The sequence below is a fragment of the Pelmatolapia mariae genome, linkage group LG10_11 (assembly GCF_036321145.2).
Source record: "Pelmatolapia mariae isolate MD_Pm_ZW linkage group LG10_11, Pm_UMD_F_2, whole genome shotgun sequence".
Classification (NCBI taxonomy): Eukaryota; Metazoa; Chordata; class Actinopteri; order Cichliformes; family Cichlidae; genus Pelmatolapia; species Pelmatolapia mariae.
Window position 1 is genome coordinate 36464380 of NC_086236.1, and position 24196 is coordinate 36488575.

Consider the following 24196-nt stretch of genomic DNA (forward strand, 5'->3'; position numbering starts at 1 on the left):
AATAACATGTGACGAGTAGGAAAGGCTCCATGTCTGGCTGTAAACATAATAAATGCATGTCTTCTGTTTCATGTCTAAACTGTTTACTTGGCATACAGAAACTATATGTGAGCATTTTCAGTTTGTCCAAGTGTGTGTAGGTGTGTTTCTTTTCACTGCGTATATCATTAACAAGATTCAAGACACGTCCCGGAGAGCCATGCACGCTCTCACTGGACAGCTCTGAAGCAAAACTGTTGGCTGGCGTTCAGCAAACTGTTTATCATTTCTAATGAAGGGAAAAGCAAATGGAACTGTCAAAACAAGTGGATGACAATACAATAATTAGCATCATTATCTTGCTGGATAACAGTATCCACCAGTCACATCCTGATCCACGGCATCACAAACGACAGATCTTCACTGTTCATTACATGCTTAAAAAAAATATCTGTTTTTATAAAACATAACTGTCACTGCACTACAGGTAATGATGCAATAATAAGGGTGTAATGTTTTCGTCTCTCAAAGCTTCAGCAGGTTTAATATCAATGCTTTCTTGGGGTTAATAAAGAAATGTTCAATAATTATTAGCAGCAGGAGATTTCTAATCAGCAGAACTAACAGAGTACAGGCAGCTGCATCAAGACCAGAAGGAACCTACAGATGGTAAATGGCCTGTATTTGTATAGCGCTTTTCTAGTCCCTAAGGACCCCAAAGCGCTTTACACATCCAGTCATCCACCCATTCACACACACATTCACACACTGGTGATGGCAAGCCACATTGTAGCCACAGCCGCCCTGGGGCGCACTGACAGAGGCGAGGCTGCCGGACACTGGCGCCACCGGGCCCTCTGACCACCACCAGTAGGCAACGGGTGAAGTGTCTTGCCCAAGGACACAACGACCGAGACTGTCAGATCCGGGGCTCGAACCGGCAACCTTCCGATTGCAAGGCGAACTCCCAACTCTTGAGCCCATGATCGTGATGACCACTTTCATCCAGGTCTTGTCTAAAATTAATATTTTGGTCCGTCTGCCAAGAAGTGGTACACTAAACAGCGGTCCCCAACCTTTTTTATGCCACGGACCAGTTTAATGTCAGACAGTATTTTCACAGACAGGCTTTTAAGGTGTCGGTGGATAAATGCAACAAAATAAAATGATACGCCCAAGACAAAAACGGTGGTATTTTGTAAATATAATAATAAACACCAAACGGGAAAAGACCCGGGCAAACCGAGTTAATGATAAAAACCCTGAAAACCATAAATTTCATAACCAAGCCTCGACTCTCGCGGCCCGGCACCGGTCCGTGGCCCGGGGGTTGGGGACCGCTGCACTAACACATTATTTAGCATTTTTCAGCTTTACTCAGCTGACAGGCCAAAGAGACCATGCAGGGAGCCACGGCCGGGCGCTACAGTGCAGTTAAAGATTTACAAAGGACGGTGATGTGCCAGCAAATCGAGTCACTGTTTTACTTTGAGTGAGGTTTGATTAGACAGTACAGAGAAGGTTCAACAAGCTTGTATATAAATATTTTCAAATCTAATGTAAAAGCCTAATAACCATACGCTCATTTCAGTTCCAAGCTTTGAAATCGTACAGAGGGGGGCGTATGCACCGGGGCAATCGATGCCTCATTTCATAACCTTCCTTCTGGGAGAAGGGCTGCTCAGAGCAGGAGGAGGAGATCAGTGGGTGAGCGTCAGCATCCACGGTCTCAGCATCAGCACAGATCGCCAGCGTCGGCCCTGAAGCCCGAGCCCTGTGAGCGAGCCAGAACGACCTGCGGACACTGCAGGACAGCTGACAAACAGAAGTCACAACTAACCAACAATCTCCACCCAAAGCCGTCTTTCCCAGGGCTGCACTTACAAACCCAGCAAGGACTGAGAAGTACTCCATTTTAGCACTCTTACACTCTTACATACAAACCAAAGGAGACGCGATGAGCGACAGGGCGTTTATGCCGACGTTGGCTGCAGAGCCAGCAGTGAATCACTTTCGCTGCACGTGGAGCTGTGCCAGCTGACTTATCTAATGTCGAGTGCCTCGAGGGCACAGAACCAAACACTTTCCTCCCAGTGGGGAACGTCAGGTGACACGGACACATATGCTCATACGGTCAAATATTTAACACAAACTGTGTCAACCATAAGTTTGCAGTTTGGAAGGAAGCCTACAGTGGAAACAGAAACAGCACTGACAGGATGTAAAACATGTGAAGACATTAATTAAAGTTGGTTTCCACTTGATGACAGGATTTGACAACAAGTAAAATAATGCAACACTTGGAGCTCGGCGTCTGGCAAACCCAATGAGACTAAAGTATCGAGACAGGCGTGATTTAATAGTTTAATAGTTAAAAAACTAAACCCAACAACAGCTGAGAGCAGAGAGTGGATTGATCCATTTGAATGACCCTTTGACTCTGTTGAAAGTGGGAAAGATTGGCAGATAAATCACCAGCATGTCCGTGTGTTGTCTGCTGGTGAGGGAACATCAAATCAACCTTCTGTTTACTGACAGAAAGATTTAATAGAAGCATTTCTTCGACACAACAGAAACAAACATCCAGTACAGCCACTGTCACAAATTTAAACGGCTCTCAACCCTCTTATTCCCAACACGATACGCACCCGTTGGCTGTATTTTGCATTTCTTTTTAGCTACTCCCCCCAAAAAAATGACACCACCACAAATAGCACATCCATCTGAGAGACCTGGTTGGTGGGAAGTTGTAAGCTGCACCTCTGGATCAGAATATCTCTCCGTTTTTAACAAATTGTTATTATGCTCCCATTTACTTTCGGAATAATCCATGCTGGAAAAATATCAAAGAAGTTAGGCATGCGTTTGCATCACCTAAACGAGGAAAAGGATGCATTATGTGGAGGACAGGACTATTTCCATGTCTCATGGAACAGAGATGACATATTTCTCTAAGCCAATCAACAGCAGCAGTAGCCTGTCATACAAAAAGCTGACTGCTTTTTTCAGTTCAATTCAAATTCTTTATTGTCCCACAAGGGAAATGATTTTAGCAGCAAGGCAACATTAAGAATAAACAAAACAATAATATTAATAATCATAATAACAATAATACCAATAAAAAGCCACCAGACAGTTATTTGCCATTAAGGAGAAACCTGGAGTCTCTTGTTCTTCCTCACAGCAACACGTCAGACTCACTGTGAAGTGGATGGTTCAAACATTTAACAACACAATGAACCTTCTAAGCTCATTTTTGTTATAAAACGGCTGCTGCAGGTCGCCACAAGAGCAGCGCCCGTTTAGCCTTTAGATGCAGAAATACCTTCATCACAGATACGGCTAAATGGAAGCTAAGCACAGCAACAGTATGTTGACACGAGACGACAGCATGAATAACAACAATATTCAGCACCGTGGTTTTGTGAGGTTGGGTAAAGTGCTCATTAATGCAGAACCACTGGATTATGTTCACTCTGGAACATTTTTGCTGCCCTCACAGAACTGCAATACAGTAGAAAAATAACTAAGCACAAATAGTGCCAGCACTTGCACAAGCCAGTGGAGAAAAGAAAGGAGAATTACAGCATTCACTATGTTTTTTTTCAATCATCAGATTTCTTTCAGAGCCTGGCGAAACCTTCTTACACCTCTGAATAAAAGAAATCGATACGACTACCAAGTCATCGAGCTTCTGATACCCGTTCAACCAGGAGTAATCCTGCAGAGCAGATAAATGAGGAGGGTTCGGTATAACTGTGCTCTTAAACTCACACAGAGTAGAAATCTTGTAAATCAAATAGCACGGGCCGAGATTTCAGGCTTCTGGAAATTCCTCACTGCCGCTCGCGCTGCTGAATCAAAACGGTGCTTTCAGACCCGATGGATGTGACGACAGAGGCTTACACACCACTAACACACTCGCTCTGTGTAATTGGCAGCCTTGGGTTATTAAAGCACGCACAACGGGGAAACTGCACAAACAGGAGAAAACAGAGCACACTATTGTGAAAAACATAATACCTTATCATGGGGTCTGCTTTCTGAGTGATAAGGCCTGTGTGGATAGCCTACGGGCTGCTTCCACTCACTGTTTGTACTATACAGCTGATACCCTGCTATTAGCTGGCAAAACTAAATCCATCCTAAAGCCCTGCCCAGCCAGAGAGGGAGTGTGTTAATGCGAGCCAGCGTGTGTGTATGCGCTTCACACACACCCTGGGAAGTGCTAAATCAACAAAGACCCTGCTGGCATTTACATAAGAGGACCTTTTGTTTCAATGTAAACCTCCCATTTACAAAAGTCTTGCACTGCCACAGAACAGAAGGGCTACAGAAGCACAGGTGGGTTCAGGTGAGCGATAAAGCAGCAGCCTTAGGGGTCACACAGACAGTCCTCCAAAGCCCTTTGACCCTGACCTGAGCGGCGTCGGGAGGCTAACAGCACAGCAGACGACTACCTGCCGAACAGTTTCACCTAAAAATGATGTTTTCCTCAAGTATTTTCACAGGAAGCAGAGATCGCCTCGGTGACGGTCTATTTTTCACGCTGAGCGTGAACACGTGAAGATTCGCCACCAACACGCTTCTCATGTCAGTAAAACGCGATTTATTTTAGCGCACTGCTAATCTTCACAAAAACATTTCAGTTTCTCAACGTCACATAAATGTGTAAATGAACTGTTTTCATAAACAAGTACACATTAAACATCTCATTATCGTGAGGTAGCACTTGTGCGCAGGACTTATTTCGCTAAAGTTCATTAAAAATAAGAAAGAAAATCATAACGTGTAATGGCAGCAAAATTAAAAATCACATTTAAAAAAATTAAGCATACTTCATATCACCAGGAATAATCCAGCGCCACAGCAGGAGTGATACTTTCTATAGTCCTCAGTTGTTCTAAATAAACATTAGGACACTGAGACTTTGTCACAGTAACAAAGACCCCGACAGCATAAATATAAAAAGTGAACAGAACTGAATCATCTAAAAAGGAATCAAAAAGCTGTCGTGTGTAACTTAAGGAAATAATGCTCAGGAGCAAATGTATCAATGACTCTTCTGTGGAAAACTATATCGCTGAGTTTGTGGATACTGTAAAGAAACGAGTCATCCCACAGGAGATGGTGCACTGTGGGATCTGTTCCCTACAGCTGAAGACTCAGAGTGTACAGCACTAACCAAAAACAACACAGGCCAATGTTTTCATTTGGGGTAGAGAGCTCCAAATCCAGCTGGCTTTCTGGAGCATAACTGTCCCCATCGTGCACATTTACCAACACACACACACGCACACACACACGCACACACGCACACACACACGCACACACATCACAACTGTCTACACCCCACCTCCCACACATACCGTGATACACACTTTCCATCTGTCAACCACTGTCTCTTTCTCATATTCTTCCTCTCTCACAGTCACAGGCCATTATACATGAACACCAAGTGAACACACACACACACACACACACACACACACACACACACACACACACACACACACCTCTATCCACACTTAAATGAATTCCCCTCAGTCAAGCTACAGGCTGATTACAAGGCTGATCTACCAAGAGTTTATATTTACTGAATAGAAACAACATTACATATTAAACAAACATTATCATCTTTAAAAACATGAATGAAAAACATACCCTGCCATCTACTTTTGTACATCTTTTGCCATCTAAGTATTCTTCAGTGCACACAAACACACAATCTTGGCTTCAGCTCCAAGCATCATAGCAACAAAGGAAAAATGTCCCTGCATTGTTCGCCCCGGCAGCTTTACAGATTCATCCTTAGCGATTACATAAATCGCGACAATCCTGCATGCAGAACAACAGTATGATCAATGACAGGTGTAAATCAACAGCTACAACCATTTTTACACACACACACACACACACACACACACACACACACACACACACACACACACACACACACACACACACAGCCTAACACACCTAAAGGCAGACATGCACTTGAAGCTCTCCTTTCACTATTCCTCCTTGTGAGGAATTCCCCAGCAGAGCATTTGTCACAGGATCCGTGCCTTTATATTACCACCATCTTTACTCCTCCCACCTAAGCCTTCACTTTCATGCTTAATATTCCAACCATGTAAACGCTGGAACCAGATATACCATGCACTTTCATGCTCTGTGATAGGAAACATATTTTACCGGCAGCCGGTGGAGCTTTTGTAACACTTTTGCATGGCTGTCTTCATCGTGCATTGACTATCACCACAGATCAAATATGCTTCATAATTATTTTAAATAGTCTCTGTTGCCGGCGATCTTTGGCCTTGCCCTTCACTTTGTAATGTAAATCTTAACATTCTGTTTTCATCCACATCTGTTTAAACACGTAAAACTCTTCCATCCAAGAGGTCTGAAGGTGTTAAAGTGAAAGGGCTGCTTGTACCATTTTGATTAAGGGTATGTTAGAAAATTGCACAGTATTGCACAAACATGTAATATTTATCTAAATATTGCACTTATTGCAATTAGAGTGAGGGGTAAATGCAGAAGACACAAATCAAGTGTAATTCTCTAATGTCGTGTCTCATCTGTTTAATGTTAAATGTTGTAGGGTGAGTGTTTTAGTTTAATCAAGCGCTCTGATATTTGTTGTTAGTTGTGTTTTTATTCATTTTTAATTCACATGGTTTTCTCTGGATAGTGCTGTAATTGTGGACACACTGTGCTTTGCCACTTGTGTGTCTGTAAAAAGCACTGCATGAGTAAAGTAAAACTTTAGTTACTTTTTCAGTGGGTTGAAATCTATTCATTGAGAAGATGTGCCAAGAGCTTTTCCCAGACTACATTCAGTAGGCTGGACTTACTAAATGGGACTGGGTGAAATATCCACAGCTGCTTGCAAAAGCCTGCTTCAAATATGTCCAACCAAAGTAGATGGCCCAAAACAACTTCACAGTGGATGTTGAACTGAAGTACAGAGCATGACTAACTGAAAATCTGTATCGCATGAACCTCAGTGATTTTCATCTGAAGCAGTTTCAGTTCAAACCCTCCTACTGAGCAAAGGCAGGGAGGGGAGACATCGTACTGAGACACAGCCATGAAGCCTTTAATTGGTGTCTCAACATCATCTGACCTGGAAAATATGTAACTGCAAATTGGGCTGCATAGTAAAGCCTCGTGATAACCAAGGTGCTTAAAGCAAAGCAAAACGTTGGGGACACGCTTCTATGACATGTGCTCATTTTCTAAATATTGCAAGAGCATGTAACTCTGGATTATAGTTTGGCACTTAAGAACCAAAACAAGTAAAGCAGTGCAGTTAGTGAGCAAAGCTTATCAGAGTGTGCAGCAATGGAAGCAGATGGAAATGGAAGCAGTGGTGGGTTGGCTGCGTTTTAAAGACGGATCAGAGAAGAGAGCGGGGATCAAAAGCTCCAGGTAGAGATCTCGACAGGGCTCTGTCCATAAGTCCACAGGCGGTGTGGTGCAAAGACACAAATGCCCACACAGTCCTAACCACACCACCATGAGTATGCACTGTGCAGTTAAGAATGAAAAGGTTTTTCTCTCAAGAAGGAAAAATATCTGTCCAAATGCACCCTGATGGGGACCATTACGCACAAAGAGGACCGTGTGACACTGGAAGCTCTGCTTCGAGATGGCATTTTACAATCAGCCTGTGCAAACCCTTATCTGATTTTTGTCTTTAAACCCTCACACCTGTGGAGCCTGCCTGAATTAAGCAGAGGAGAAGTGAAAAGAAAAGCAGAGAACTTATTGACCTGGTGGCACACACCAGGGAAATGTATTCTTCTTAAAAGAGAAAAGTCGATTCCATTACGACAAGGATGTGATTTGCTTCTGTGCTAATACATGGATAAGGACACGTTGGAACTTCATTTCAGAGCTGTGTACTACATTAACAAGTATTGGGGAGACCGGGTCTTAGAGAGGTGGAAGCATTAATCCGACATTTTTCAGCCACTCGTGATGTGCCGTTAACCGAACATTAGCTGGTAAAGTAGCCTTAAGCTGAGGACTCGCGTGGAAACTGGCACTGGTTGTTATTCATGAATCTGTCCCAGCAAAGCATTTTACAAACACCGCAAACAAATAAAGTCCCCCTTGTCTCACCCCAGGCAGACTGAATGAAACATGTTTCAACTGTTTAATCAAATTGCCAATCAAGTAAAAGCAAAACAATACAGTCGAATTTCAATTTCATTTCTGCACTCCATGAAAAAAAAAGCATCTTTCTTAAACATCGGTGGGTCCTGAAATTCAATCAATTCTCAATCAATTCCAGCCCTCCCCATCAGAGTAGTTGACGCAGCTCTTTGTAGCGACTAAGTTACAAGGACGGTTTTAGACTGTGTTTGTGGAGTTTTCAAGTGTGAGAGGACTGATCATCTCTCCACCTTGCTCCAACATCCCACAGTCCCATTCCTTCTGTCTGTATGTCAACTCCAAACACTGATGCTGGTTGTTGCGCATTTCCCCTGCTGCTGAGCTATTTGTTTTGCCTGAGTTCATATAAATGCACCAGTGTCTCCCTCAGCGTGTTAAGCACGTGACTCAAGTGCTCATGAGCTGAGCTGCACATCATGACGTCAATCAAAGCTGCTGCACAGTCCATTCCAGACACAACTTGTTGTTTCTGGGTAGGATGTAACACGGTTAGATGAACATGCCAAAAGTCAGTTCACAACGTCAGACCGCTTGTTTTTATTTCGTCACTCCCCTTTAGCGTTCATTTCTGATTATCCTGTTGCTAGGCAGACAGTGGACAAATCCGAGGGGACAAAAATCAGACAATGAGTCTAAAACCTGCCGTCAGAGCAGCTGTGGTGTGTCTCGGCATTGACTCTTCACATCTCTGGCACTCTGGAGTGGTAGAAGAGAATTGTTCCACAACATATTCCTCATATGGCATTTAACCTCCAAGGACCTGGTATCCACATATGTGGACATCACATTTTGGGTTGCCTAGACCAAAATACTAAATTTTGCTCTACAAGGGCCTGATTAGGGCTGCCACAAACCATTATTTTGATAGTCGACTAATCAGATCATGCATCCATTGGACGTAAAACTACAGCTTATTGCACCAGCAGCATCTGCTCTTATATAACTATCATTAGCTTACAGCGTCAAGTGTTTAAGGTATGTGCTAACTAAAAATAAAGACAAGATGATAGTTTATTAATTTTTAATGAAATCTGCAGATTGTCTCAGTGGAGTTTAATAACCTCAGCCGTCTGCTCCTTGCTATCTAAAATATAACAGGACACCGGAGTAAATTCTCGAGCATCTCACACTTCTGTTTAATCAGTTTTCTGTTTGACGTTTATTCAGCTGTGTAAAAACTATAACTTTAATCTCCAAACCGATTTACTCAGGAACAAGTAAAACACCGAAAAAAGCCAAACAATAACATTTTTAAGTTATCTAAGTGACTTATATATCATGTTTAACCTGAGTAGCCAAAGACCGCGGGGGTTTGAAAATGATGTGCCGGGATTTTGCTGCTCTCGCCGGCTCTAGTGACCCTCGAACCCCCGGTCAGCTATCGAGCTGGTGGGTAACAGACGTCTCCGAAAACGTCGGAGCACTTTTGCCAATATGCGATATCTTGATAAACCGAGCAGATATTTGAAGTTTACACAGCTACATTCTCGCCTGAAAATATCTTAAAAGTTTATTTCGTGACCCAGAAAGAATAATAAGAGTAATATTACAACTAAGTAGCTGCCGCCATTGTTGGAAACTGGAATTGGCTGAGCCGCGCTATGAATTCTGGGATAGGTTGGGCCATAAAGGATACACCCGACCCATCCTTCAAATCTGGGAAAAAGAAGGACGCATTTGTCGGCCGCATTCGGAGGAGTCTTTGAATTTGGACAGGCTTCGTCGCGCCACTGTGATGTAATCGTCCTACAAATGCGGGCCCTGAATTTGGACACAGCTACGATACCCGAGACTGCCGCTTCTTCTTCTTTGGCGTTTTAGCAGCTGGCATCCATGTAGATGCAGTGCTGCCATCTTCTGTTTCAGTCCGTTATTGCACTCTTAAATCCTACTGCTTATTCCTGCGTCTTTCAGACGATGCGTCGACTATTAAATTAGTTGTCGACGATTTTGATAGTCGACTAATCGTAGCAGCCCTGGGCCTGATATCCGCTTACGAGGACATTATACTGCCACTGCTCTATCGAAATTTAAAGCGAATGTCCTCATATGTGGACCTCATTTTTCTCAAAAACAAAAATCAGGTAAAAAAATAAAAAATAAAAAAAATAAATAAAAAAAATCACGTAATTCTTTGTTCTTACGTTCATCGGGTCCCAATCGACCCAAATAGCAAAGAGAAATTTAAAATGCATGCCATGGAAGAGTTCGGGTCTCAGGAGGTTAAATTATGGTTACGTGGTGAGGGTGGCAAGTGCTGTCTAACACTTCGATCCCTCCAGAGGCTGTACCACGCAGTTTCAGTTTCTAACTTATCAAACTGTTCAGTGACGCCCTCATCCTCTATGGATAGGTGCCACTCTGAAACAGATGGAAACATTTAATTATAGAATCAGGGTTATTACTCAGAACAACTCTCTATTGATTTGCGGTGACCTTCCCCTCAATGGGGACAAATGGATCCTTACCATGCCAACAAAACGCCCGATACAGCATAACCGAGTCCCCACAGTGGAGAGACTGAAAAAAAATGCCTAGCGAGGCACCATGAAAACCTGATTTGTAGGGAAAGATGTCTTTCATCAGCGCCGGCCAACATTTAGTAGACTGGTTGCTTGAGAGGTCCTTTACACAGCCAGCATGCTGAATGTACACCAGTTTAAACATGGCCCTGGTTCAGATTAGGTTCAAATGAGAGACAACCTCAGCCTCTAAACCGACCGCACATCCACAAAAGGAATGAGAAGTTCATTTAATGAGTACGTTCAATGTTAGTACACACATTAAGATCCATCAAGCAACTGCAAATAACAGAGCGATCATCTAATCCCAACATTTCTCTGAATGTTCAGAGATGACAGCTTATTTCATTAATGCGTCACTCACTGGGCTGTCACAGCATATTAATGCATGCCATACATCACTCTGGCTCCAAAATGTAGCTAAATGAACATCTGCCATTACTGCCAGGAGACTGAAATAAATACATGTGTGAAAGGTGGAAAATTAATTAAGGGGCTGGTAAAGAGGTATTATTCAGCAGACAGGAATATCTGTCAAGGCAGCTTGGCCAAAGGAGAGCAGTCATGACAAAAAGCTCTTCTGACGGTGTTCTTGTTCATCATTCTGCAATTCTCTCACAGGATCAGAGCTTTAAGAAGACCTGGCTTCATACTCGTCTGTATTAATCGCTTCAAACTGTCTTCTTTTATTATTATTTTTTTTTACATTCTTTCAGAAACACGCTGTCAATAGATTTGATTTTACATTAGCCTCTTTCTTACAATGAAGTACCAATCGATGCCTTCTTCTCTCCCTTACAAGTCCTCCTCTAGGCAGACTTCTGGGGGCTGTGCCAGAGAAAATCAATTGTTTTTGAAATGCTGGCGAGCTGACGGCATCATCCCACAAACAGCACACACAAAGAAAAATGCCAGACCGTTAAACTGTGATTCATCATCTTCATTTGGCCGTGAGAGGAATATCGTTTATCGACTTCATTACCGCGGCTGATCTCTTAGCTAAGGCTACCAACCTGTCCTGCTCTACTTTTAAATGTCAAGAGCCATTAATGAGCTTAGCATTATTTGGTATTTGAAGGTCTGACAACCTATTGATGAACTTCTCATTTCGCTGAACTCCTCGCTTCATACCACCTCCGGCCTTCGCCCACACACGCTGATAACTCAGCTTAATCCATGCTGCTCGACGGCGCCTCGGCTTGAATGTCTCCTGAGGCCAGTGTGGGTGTGACAGATGGGTGGGAAACTGGTGCCCAAAATGAAATAGCTGATGGGTGCAGCAGACATTAAAAAAAGAAAAAGAAAAAAAAATATTGGCACTTCATTGGAAGCACCGAGGTCCTGGTGGTGTAGAGTGTAAGCAAAACAAATGTAAACAGTCGGAAAGGACAGGTGGAGGATTTCCACAGGCTTTACAGAAGCATTTCTACTGCAGCACACACTTATGCTATACTATCCCTTTTATAGACTTAGTTAGAGTGATGTGAAGCCTGCAGTGAAATGCATTAAAGGCTTTTGTAATGGGCTGAGCTTTCTGGTCAGCAGCAAAGGAGTCTGCAGTTTGGTGCAGTTAGGCACTGTGGTATGGACTCCAGTATCCAACCTCATCTGTTACTGCAAGATCCAAAATCTAGTTTAGCACACATCTAGCTAGGCTTCCAGACATTTTTACTGGTAACTGTGCTACAGGAAAAAGTTCATCAATATAGAAATTAACGAGCACTTGCTGACAAAAATGCCAATGAATGATAATGAAAGACAAATTCAAGTATAATCCTTCTAACAAAAGCACAACTTCCTTGTCTTTATGCTCCAAAAGCATGTTAGAAGCTGCATTTGCAGCGCAGGCTAATGCTAACATGATATTTGGGAGCTGCAGCCTAATAAACACAAGCCAGCCTTTTCTGAACAGACAGCATACTCTGGTTATAGTTTCTTGTCATCTGAATTTAAACCAATATTGTAAATACTGACTGATTATTGGTGGACAACTGTATAACAGACACACTCCTCAAAACTGGTTTTTAGTTCTGTGCAGGGATCCCACCAAAACCAATACTCACTGTATCAGTTTTTTACTAAAATTTGAAAAATGCAATATTACTTGTTGTCCTTTGGTACCGCAGCCAGCAAACGTACCAGGGTGACCATTTTTTCCCAGAATTTAAGGCAAGGCAAGTTTATTTATATAGCACAATTCAACAGCAAGGTGATTCAAAGTGCTTTACAGAGACATTAAAAAACAAAAACAGATAAAAAGCTTGATTTCAAATGAAAAACAAAAAGGAACAGTAAATAAAATCAGTAGTTAAAATGTAAGTTTTAAAATTTAAGCTTAAAAGTAAAACAGTGCGGATCAGAACTTTAAAGTCTATCCTCTGACGGACAGGCAGCCAGTGTAAAGACCTCAGAGCTGGACTGATGTGGTCCACTTTTTTGGTCTTAGTGAGGACTCTAGCAGCAGAGTTCTGAATGAGCTGTAGTTGTCTGACTGATTTTTTAGGTAGACCTGTAAAGATGCTGTTACAGTAATCAAGCCTGCTAAAGATGAATGCATGGACTAGTTTTTCCAGGTCCTGTTGAGACATCAGATCTTTTATCCTTGAAATATTCTTGAGGTGATAGTAAGCTGATTTTGTTATTGTCTTAATGTGTTTTTCTAAGTTTAGGTCTGGTCTAATTTAAGGGAACAGTAAGGGCTACAAGTGATCTAGTGCTTACATGCTGAAGAGAAAGTTGGAAGTCAGAGATTCCCAGTCCAAATCTTTTCTCTTTACTTTTTTAAACCTCTTGAGCCCCCAAGGGTCTTTCTGAGGTCCCTGCTTGAAAATGACATGCCCAACATGAATACAGGATTTCTCTGAAATTACAAACTCATTTTGACACCATCTGCAGAAAATTGCTTGTTTTTTGAATATTTTGTGAAGAGTTACCCACACACTCACATACACTGGGCCTTTTCCCTATTGCACAACTGAGTAGTGGGATGGTCCTTTCTGCCCCAAATCAAAGGTAAGTCTGATTCACATTACTGGTTATCAAGCGTCAAACACATTTGTGGCGTTCTTTTGGTCGGAGCGTGATGAAACTTGCAGTTTTGGAATCTGTGCGATCTTGGCTTTTAGAAAATGTATTGTTCACTTTTTTGTTGTTTTCGCTGTTTAGTGGTCGCAGAAATGTTTTGTTTTTTTTTTCCACTTCAGAGTAACAACATGGCCACAACAGCTTCATCTAAAGCTTTTGGTAAATCATACCCACCAGATCCTTTAGAGATCCAGATGTTCCACATCCACATTTGCTGGATTAAATTATTCATTCTCATATTTTGCAATTCTTATTAATAATTCTTACAAAGATGTTAGATTTGCTCTCACAGCAGCACATCCACAGGATCAAACCATTTGTAAGCAGTTTTATTCAGCACAAAAAAGCAGGATAGTCTAATTAAATGGCACTCGCTCCAAAGGGAATAAGGACTATATTTCAAATGAAGAAAACTATCAAGACCCTTCGGTGCACCCAGACTTTTAGAGAGCTACCACTTCAGTCTCATAATTCACATTCATTACAACAGTATTTAGTACAAATGTGACAAAAAAGTGTCATAAATATACAAAGACCCCCTGCTTTACCCTCCCACACCCACACAGTTTTTTTTTAAACTTCCTCCAGTCTATGCTGATGCAAAATGCTTGTGTCAGCTCTGCACGTCCTTACCAACGCTAGGCTCCTCTCCCCATCTCACCTATGTGCATTGTAATCCATTTATACGCCCGGTCCGTTCGATGCAGTGTGTGTGCATTAGGCCAATGTGTTTTCTTCTGCTTTTTAAAGTGTGTAACAAATTAAGTTAGAGAGGAAAATGATTTAGAGGAACAAGAAACCTGCAGGGTGCTGTGAATGAAGACGTCTTTCCAGAGTGAAAATCAAAGTCGAACAGACAAATGTACTCATTTACACAGTGCTGCTTTTATGCTGTTCACTGTATTATCATGGGCAGTCAGTCATGTAATAGACTGCTGTTAACCTCCTTTGTAAGAAGATCAGGTGTTATTAGACAGAACGAGCCTTCAGGCATAACCTTGGACAATAGTGAAAGAGGTTAAAATGGTGATGGCACTGATACAGTCTTTACTATAGACAGAGACAAATGGTAAGGGGAACTTTTCTGTGCACGTGTGCATGTAATGCAAACATAAAGACATCACAGAGCAGTAATTATGGGGAAAGAACGGAGCAACGGGTTAACTAAGGCAACGTTTTTAAATCAGTTCTGGTCAGCGGGGGCACGCCGAGGTTACGGACCCCTTTTAACTGAAATGGGTGCAAGACAGCAAAGGTTTGTGGAGGACAAGGCACTCAATAATTTAGTCATTTCTTCAAATGCTATAATAAGTTGCTGCTCAGGCTTCTCTGAATAGAAATCTGTCTCTAAACCAAATCCTTCAGACAGCTTCTGCTACGAACTTTGATCTCAGCACAACGAGGAAACACTTCTGTCTTTGTAGCAGGTTCTGTTTGTGAAAATGAAACACTGAGCTGTATGAGACCGAAAAATCACACATTACAAGGAAACAACAGTTGCAAATGGTCAGCGTCACACTGGATACTGTAGCATGCTTTGGAAGTGCCTTAGCTCTACATTATTACACTAACAGTCATAATAACTGAATAGCTGCTTAGTATCACTGCATTAGATCTGCTATCCATGAACTACGATTGCACACAGAGGGCAGGAAGTACATAGTGTTTCTACACTCAATAAAGCAATATCACAATGCCTTCGGGCTAACGCTTGACTACAAACAGCCTTCTGCTCATAAAGAACTGCTAATAGTAAATGTGTAGCCTTGTTTTGTGTTCACATTTTCAATTCAATTTTTTTTTGCACAAACCATTTACAAGATTGTGACTACGATGTTTTCTACATCCCTTAAACCAACAGACAGGTTTGCACAGTAATGAACATGTACGAGTACTGCACAAGTATTCCTTACATCCTACATGTGCACAAACTACTGTTGCCGCAGTGCCGCATCTGCAATAATATCAGTGTAAATGTTTACATGATGTAAAAGTGTCATTCCCATGAATTTACACTGCTTGATGCACACGACAATAAGGAACACACAGGCACGTGTAACAGCCTGTGCGTTCCTTGCTTTCCTTGCATATTTTGCAGTCTTGCAAAATATGCAAGAAAACTTTCCATGAAAGGTGGAAACAACAAACATGTTTCACTGTCCATCCAGACTAGAAGGAAGAGATATTTGCAGCTGGTGACGCGTGACCCAAATGTTCACAAATGGCTCCACCGAGAACGGCGAACTGTACTCCATAAGACAGGAAGAGCTGACGGTGGATGGAAATTCCTGATGTGGTTCAATGGGAAAACTACAGGGCTTTGAGCAGCTGGTTAAAAAGCTTAATGCAAGATACACCCCATGCAAAAAATACATTTCATTTTAATGTTTTTATGTAAAAACTCCTGAACAGTTACAAGGTTCAGGTACTTTACTTTCTGTTAAACTACAGTGTTAAGCAGTCTCGTTACACTTTTACTTACAATTTTCAGGAAAAATACCAAAGTTATATTTGGGCTTAGATTTGACGTATGCTGCGTCACTACTATTGCATTATAGTGCTGGTGCTGCTAGCACCTCATGCTAATAGATTCACACATTGAATTATGTCGTCTGTCATCAGTGACAGTAACTCACTGGATCGTTTCCTTATATCATCAGAAATATGATCACAAGTTTTATAGAAATATGATGATATTATTTTGAGGTCATATCGCCCATCCTCCATTACTGTTACATTACGAGCTGACAGCAGGTGAAGGCTGTGAGCTTTTTTCAAGCAGCAACTACTTCTTTTAACAACAGTACCAACGAACACAAACTGAAAAGCACCAACAAACAACAAAGGAACTGTGACAACCACATACTGTACAACAGCTACCAAAAGCTACTTGGTAGATGAAGGTCTCAGGAGCCTCATCAATGAAGCCTTAGCTCCTAAAGCTAGGATATCAGCATGCACACTGAAAGCAGGCCTGGGAGCAGTGTGTCTCCAGCACCGCGGTGACAGATGGAGAGCACTGGCATCTACCTCCAGGGGTCTGACCTCATCAGAATTTAACTTTACCCAGACAGAAACAGAGCCACTCGTGCCTGTGATATACGTGTGCTCGAAATATTATGTGGTCCAAACAAAGCAAACTGGGGTCACTAGTGTGAAATTTAAAAACCATAATAATAAAAAATAAAGGGGGATAAAGTAACACAGAGACGGAGAAATCAAAGATTCTCACTAAGATTGAAATGTTGCCTAATTATTCATATGAAAATGAAAACCATGTCTACTGCCATGAAAATCCTTCCTAAGTAGTCTTATCCATATGCGAGAAGCTGTAAGGAGTCTCCCCAACAGCATTTATCACATCAAAGCATTCCTCAGGAAATGGAAATCATTCGAAAGGAAACACTGCACAGTTTCTCTCCTGGAAGACTTACAAACCTGAGTCCATCAAAACCTCCTTCATTCCTCTCAGTCATAATTTAAAGTCAGCAGCTCTGTGTGTGTGTGTGTGTGTGTGTGTGTGTGTGTGTGTGTGTGTGTGAGATGGGGAATCAAGATGTAGAAAATAGAGTGAAATCTTGTTTCAGAACTTCTCAACATCTGAATCACTAAACTTCGGCTCCAGGCAGCCTGAGGTGTTCAATTAATCAATCAGTTAATTAATATATTCGCTACATTCATTCTTTAACCTGAGATTAGCATTTTTTGAATTAAAAAAAACAAAAAAACATTTTAGAGATCTAAAAATTAAATGATGAGTTGGGGACAAATCAGCAGACCGATGAAACACACGTGCAAACATTTTGAACTGAACACACTCGGACAAAGAGTGAAAAAAAATGTTATTACATCCAGTCAGTGCCGAGGAGAAAGAGAAACGTCTCCCACTTCACAGCATCTGAATTATTACATCTGAGGCACATTTCAACAAAGCCCTGCACTTCATGCTCTCCAAAAAGTAGAAGTATTATAGTTTACTTCAATAGTGCCATCTATTCTGTCTGTTAGATGATGCTGAATTAAACAAGTGTGTGTGTGTGTGTGTGTGTGTGTGTGTGTGTGACAGAGAGAATTGGCACACAAACCAAGTATAATTAGTTTTTCCTGCTACTCTTACTTGAAGAGCATATTTATTACTGAGTAAACCACTCTGACAAGATTGTTCTAGATCGCTGTGACTCAATATTAATTTAATGACACTTAAATATTTTCATTCATTATTCTGTTTAAAATTCAGTAACAGACTGATAAATGAACAGACTACGCGAACGGCTCTCGTAAGGCACCGAGACGAGGCTGCGGATAATAAATCTGTTATAATCAAATGTTAAAGTACAATGAAACCTTCAGTAAACTGCAGTTTCTCTGGTGCTGTTGTTACAGAGCTGGTCTGTGCTTTGTTGCTAAAACGAGAGTCAGAGGTCAGCAGGTTGGCAGAAAACACTGAGGGAAAAGGGGAATTTTTATTATTAGCTATTTAGTTTGACTAATTAAGAACCAAATTTAAATTTGAAAATGTGACAGCTTGAAGACCATGAAGATAAAAATCCTCAATTATACAAGTTTGTTTTGAAAATCTGAGATATCTATGAGCATCGAAAATTAACTCAATTTTTTTTTTTTTTTGTAAAACTTTTATTGTAAAAGTAACACTGATAACATCCAGTAAGTAATTACATGATATGATGATTTTAAAGTGTTCTGGTCTACTCCGGTAGTTATTTCAGGCTTTTATTTTAAAAATCAGCCACAGATTATATCAACAGATTAACTTCCTGTTAATGAAATTATGCTTTTATTTTGATTATTTTATTTTTGCTGAAAAAAAAAAAAAAAAGATTTTTAAGATTTTGTTCAAATTATTAAAGATGTTTAAGGAGCAGTTAGCTGGCCTACAGATCAAACGTGTGTAAAGGACAACAGATGTGTAACATGTGTGTGATTTTTCTGTGCATTAAAAATCATTTTCAGACTAATCTATTTTAAATGCAGCAATTCACACAGACCGCACAGACAAATTTACAACATTTATTTTTTCAAACCATGTTCAGTTTTTTGTTTTTTCCAGTTTAAATCAGATTTCTTAGTTCTGAACAAACAAATCTGACCAATCAGATTACTGCATTTGGCAACAAGTGTGCTGCGGTTCAAAATGCACTCTGGTACTGAACATACAAACAGTAAAATAATCCTATTTTACCTCAGACACACAGCTAGACGCTGCTCTGGGTCAGCCGTCCCTGAAATGATTTCTGTGCCTCCAACTCTGCTAATAGGAGCTCAAACTGCCCCCCGACATTCTGAAATATGGACCAAAGTGGTGGCGATACAGCTTCAACTCCTGATCAAACCATGAAATTCTCGCTCTTGAACATTCGATGAACCAATAATTTGAGTTTCTTCCATTTCTTATTTAAAAACATCAGGACCAGCTCACCATCTCCATTTTTTTCCCCACATGGTGCACAAAAATGCACCGTGTTTGTGTGTATATATGTAACACAACAAAATGTATATGCTACAAATAAAACAGCACTCCACCATCGACCTGGTCCAAGAACGGTGTCTCAACGACAAAGGGTATGGGACGAGTTATCCACACAGGAACAATAAAGCTAACGTTTACATATAATGGCATTATTTGCTTTGCAACAATGGCACCAATTAAACCTATTAGTAGATTTTTTGTGTATTAGTAAACTCTCAGTTTGGGGGGTGTTCAGGGACCTGGAGGGTATCATGGCTACAGCAGCAGACAGTGTAGAGCCTACTACTGACAAAGACAAAAGTTTAGTAAAACTGAACAATCAAGACACCCTTGATATGAAGCTGTAGTCCATAGCACAGGTTGCACTGAAGTCATTTGTTTTTTTGGGGGGGCACATGCTATTGTCCAATTCACCCTCTGACTGCACCGAAGTTCTCTCAAGGTCTCCTTCTGCCTTCTGTTATGCACATACGCTGGGCTGTTGCAATTTTAACCAGACACTCAAACTGAACAGCAATTCTTTAGCAGACTGATCCAGAAAACATGAACGGAAAGAACAACTGAAAGAAGGTCAGGCAGAGCGAGGAGAAAGAAAGGACGCACAGAGAAGCACAAGAGCCCACGACTGTTCAATGGAGTCACTCTGAATAAAGAGGAATAAAAACATAACAGTAAGCAACTCTTGAACTGCGAAAAGTGTGGCTCTGTCTAACAAAAGGATACAATGAGGACAAGTATGACTCTTTATATCCTTGATATGGGCCAAACTAGTGAACGAGAGATTAGCACCGCACTGGATACATTAGTGCAAGTCAAACTTAGTTATACCAAGACGGCCCCCCCTCGAACCTTGGGAGGACAGATAATAAAGTTAATAATGTAGATCAGTAATGCTGGATGTAGAATAACCACCCGTTACTATAGCAACCCTATCTGCTCAAATGTCTTTGGGTCAAATATGTAGACACGTCTGTACTTCCTGTTGCCGTTTGTTTCCTCATGACGCTTCTTCCTGTCAATCGCTGTCCTTATTCTACAGTCACGACATTGTGCAATATCCATAGGCAAAAACAGATGCCACTTAAAAATAGACTCAGCGATAGCTAAAAACTGACATGGACAAATAGCAACACCTGGGGCAGAATATTTCCACAACTGCAGAGGTTTCCACCAAAGAGATCAACTTTCAGTTTGTCACACAATTGTGTAAATTGCCATTATAGAAAAATGTAGCAGTTAGGCTGTATATAAAATGCTTGCTCATGCAAGTCATAATTTAGAAGTATATCACTGGAAGTCAGCCTGCGCTCCGTTTGCATTCCAAGGAAAATGGATAGCCAGTACATAATAAATTACTACCAGTGAATAAACTGTTGTAACATGGATCAAATTGCTCTCTCATGCCAAAGCGCACAAAGGCACAACAGCTTCTACAACCATAGCTCAACATACTTCATCTGGTGTGAGGCTTTGCAAGAAAACTAATGCATCTGCTGAACACCAGCTCACACCACAGCCAAACACACAGGTAGGAGCTAAAAACAAAAATACCTGAACAATCCATTCAGCAGACTACACCGTCTGACAGCTCGAGTTTAATGTGTAAGTGCAAACAAGTCCCCTCCCACTCTGTGGTAAAGAACTCACCTCCAGGGCCTCGAGGGTCACGAACCCTGTGATGGAAAAGCCGTCAATGATGTCCTCTTCGGCAGAAGTAGACTCCTTCCGCTTTCTTCGTGGAGGTCGAGGTCGGGACGACGAGGGCTCCCTGTCACCCTCCCGCTCTGAGTCAGAGGAGAAGTGAAACACGGAGCCCTTCACGTGGTTGTTCTGTATACCATTTGATCTCCTTCCCCGATCCCTCTCGGACCTCGACTTCCTCTTCTTCCGGAGACCACTAGATCGAGGGCCATCCATGTCCTTCATTGGAAGCATCCAAATAAACCCTCCTCTTAACCGGGAATCAAAGCCTTCGAGGGCCCAACGCGGCACTGCTAAACCTCCACTTGGGCAAAGACCCCCTTGAGGAGAATCTCCACAATATCCAAGAGAATGTTATCAGTGGGATAGATCCAAGGTAATCATAATATCCAACAGATGAAGCCTTTTATGGGAAACTCAAAAGCGCACTGACTCAGTGAACCGAGCTAGGCTTCACGAAAAGATCCCCAAAGGCAGTCCATCAAATCCTACAACGCAGGTGTAAAATGATCTATTAAACACGTTATCGCCAAGCTGTCGATTTTGCCAGGGGAAGGATTTTTCAAGTTAAAGCAAATGTCTGCTCAGTGAACGTTCCCCGCCGTGGTGAGTTGAGCAGGTGCCGCCACATCTTTCTTCTCCAGGAACTGCTCTTACCCAAGGTCAGCAAACTCACGCTCCTGCAAAATAAAGATGGACAGAGAGAGAGAGAGTGCATGCATTTGCAACATGTTCACTCAGCAAGTTCAACAGTGCATTGGAGCTAATGAGCCATTTTCCGATAGGTGCTGCATGCTACAACAGAAGGTTCTTGGCTTTGTGCATAATGCAAGATGAATGTTTTATTAGTTGCATCTGCTGAGTATACTGTGCTTTTTACACTGCCAGGTCATTAAGCCCCGAGATGAGATGATTATGTGTTGTAAGTGCTCTTTTACCGGTGTCTCAAAAGCTTTTGCCAAGTTTTCTAACATAAACTGTGTTTTTAAATGATGGAGCTCCTTGTGTAAATTATATAATACCAGTGTTATTTTGCTACACGATGCCTTAAGTTTCTTGGGATTATTTTTGGCCTGGTGACAGCTACAGATGTATAAACTCTGTGACAGCGCTTCAGCACTATGCAGCACTTTGTTCCTACTACAATAATTAAACTGACAAGGTGAACAATACACCCGTTTAGTTGCTCCATTTGTCTGCTCACTACATTAGTTTTAATTCAAATGATCAACATTTTGGCACACACTCACATGCATCAGAAATGACATTTCATTCACTTTCACTGTGCAACATCACTAATAATAAAGTTGCAGCATAAACAGACATAAAAGACAAATTAGATGAATCAATACTTGGGAGCTGTGCTTGAATAATATAGCTTTGACTTGTAAGCATCCATAAATGAATCGCTGAAATTAACAAATTCCCCCTGACAACCTGTTTCAGTTCACCATTCATTTCTTTCAAAACATCACCTTGGCACACAGACATGACTACATTTCTCCCTTTCACAAATTAAAAGTAGGTCTAATTGAACAGAGACACGCGTTTGAGGTTTTACACACACTCTAAACAAATGCCACGACCCTTTATTAATGTTATCCTGTATTTGGCTGCAGAGCTTAGCAGAGCCTGCCTTCACTGACACTGAAGGCATCTGGCTGCTTTATAATATTAGGATGCAACATTCAACAGCTTGCAGTGCTATTCTACATCATTCTCAAGGAGCAGCCCAGCAGACTAGGCCTAAAGCCACAGAAAGTCACTCTGGCATTGTAGTCCAAAACACATATGGCTTCTCAGTGTGTCCAGAATAATAATTCCCATCCATTACATCACAGAAATGGTATTCGTATGTTGAAGAAAACTGCTTCAGACTGAACAAACTGCAGGCTTTTACTAAGCCTCCAGAATCCAGGTGGACGTTTCAAGCACAGAGGAATGAACCCTTTTCTGCATCACCACCCAAACCAAAAACCAATCTGTCACAGTCAACCACCATCTTCAACTTTACAGTGTCTCCTTGGACACGGGCTGTCATGTAGTGGAGCTCATCTGGATTCTGCAGCATATATGCTCTGCTCGACCCTGCAAAGTGACAAATGTTTTAAGCATGCACAATCACAACCATTTTGGGGGGCTTGATCAAAGGGATACACAACAAAGGCACTAACAAGCCTGCATGCCAACAATTAAGTGTGTATCAACCATTTACAGCTATTCATTTCACAGTACATGTTCAGTCTTCTAACAACACCCCCCAAAAGGCAAATCCACAAGAAGGCAAATGCACCTTTACCGTGATAATGCTTCTAAGCCTTTTTTTAAGTACCTGTGCCTTTAACCTGATGCCCCATGCCAATACTCATCTAATGGCACACAGACACTGTGCAAATATCTCCCAAAATATCGCTTATTTCAAAACACACACACACACACAAACTGTGTCCTAGCACTCGCCCTGGCTTTTCCAGCTCAGCAAAGACTCTTTCTCTTGTCTTAGCTCACAGTCCCTTTTTGTCTGCCTGTGCTGTCAGTAAAGATCTCAGGCTCTGTAATCCAGTCCAGCCCACAACAGCAGCAGCAGCGGACTGGCACTGCCTCCTGCTCCGGCTCTCCAAGCTTCATTTTCTACTATAAGACACACAACAAAAGCAAGCCTCTCTCTCTCTCTCTCTCTCTCTCTCTCTCTCTTCTTTTTTTCCCTTTTGCTCCAAGACACGTCATGCAAAACCAAGAATTGCAAACCCTTGCGAGTTGGGAGGGACCGTCCGGACAAGTTGAAGGCCTTCAGTCACTAAAAAAAAAATAAAGATAAAGCACAAGAAGGTTTGGAGCTGGCAAAATAAATCCCGCGAAGGAAAACCATAGGGTATCTCCTCCTCCTCTCCCCAGATCCGAGCTTCAGGATCCCGGAGAAGGGAGACCGGGGCGCAGTGATACGGCGATGCCGCAGTGCCGCTTTACAGGCTGCACGCTTCCTCCTCGGCGCAAATAGTGCTGTCCGTGGACATTTGTTCTGCGAGTAACGGTAAAGATACAGTACGGCTAGTAACTCAGCTGCAACTCAAATGTGCCGGAGCCAGTTTATACAGTCTTGTTATTTCCAAACTTAATTATGATTTGCAACGGGCGCATTTTTAATGTTTTTATCGTACATGCATGACAAAATAATTGCAAATGCAAGTCAGGTGAACGGTATAAGTAGGAAGTGCACGTCACAGTAAAGTTG

General features: G+C 41.8%; 1 protein-coding gene across 7 annotated transcripts in view; it reads right to left on the reverse strand.

The window, feature by feature from the left end:
- auts2a (activator of transcription and developmental regulator AUTS2 a) overlaps nucleotides 1-23865 on the reverse strand; it is a 322613-nt gene extending 298748 nt beyond the window's left edge. For all 7 annotated transcript variants that reach the window (XM_063485344.1, XM_063485342.1, XM_063485346.1 and 4 more), the window contains exons 1-2: nucleotides 23713-23865; nucleotides 20911-21644 (exon numbers count right to left, since the gene is read on the reverse strand). In XM_063485344.1, the coding sequence (XP_063341414.1) occupies nucleotides 20911-21198 (288 nt within the window). In that variant the 5' untranslated portion in view covers nucleotides 21199-21644; nucleotides 23713-23865. The remainder of the gene's footprint in view (nucleotides 1-20910; nucleotides 21645-23712) is intronic.
- Nucleotides 23866-24196: the final 331 nt, after the last annotated feature.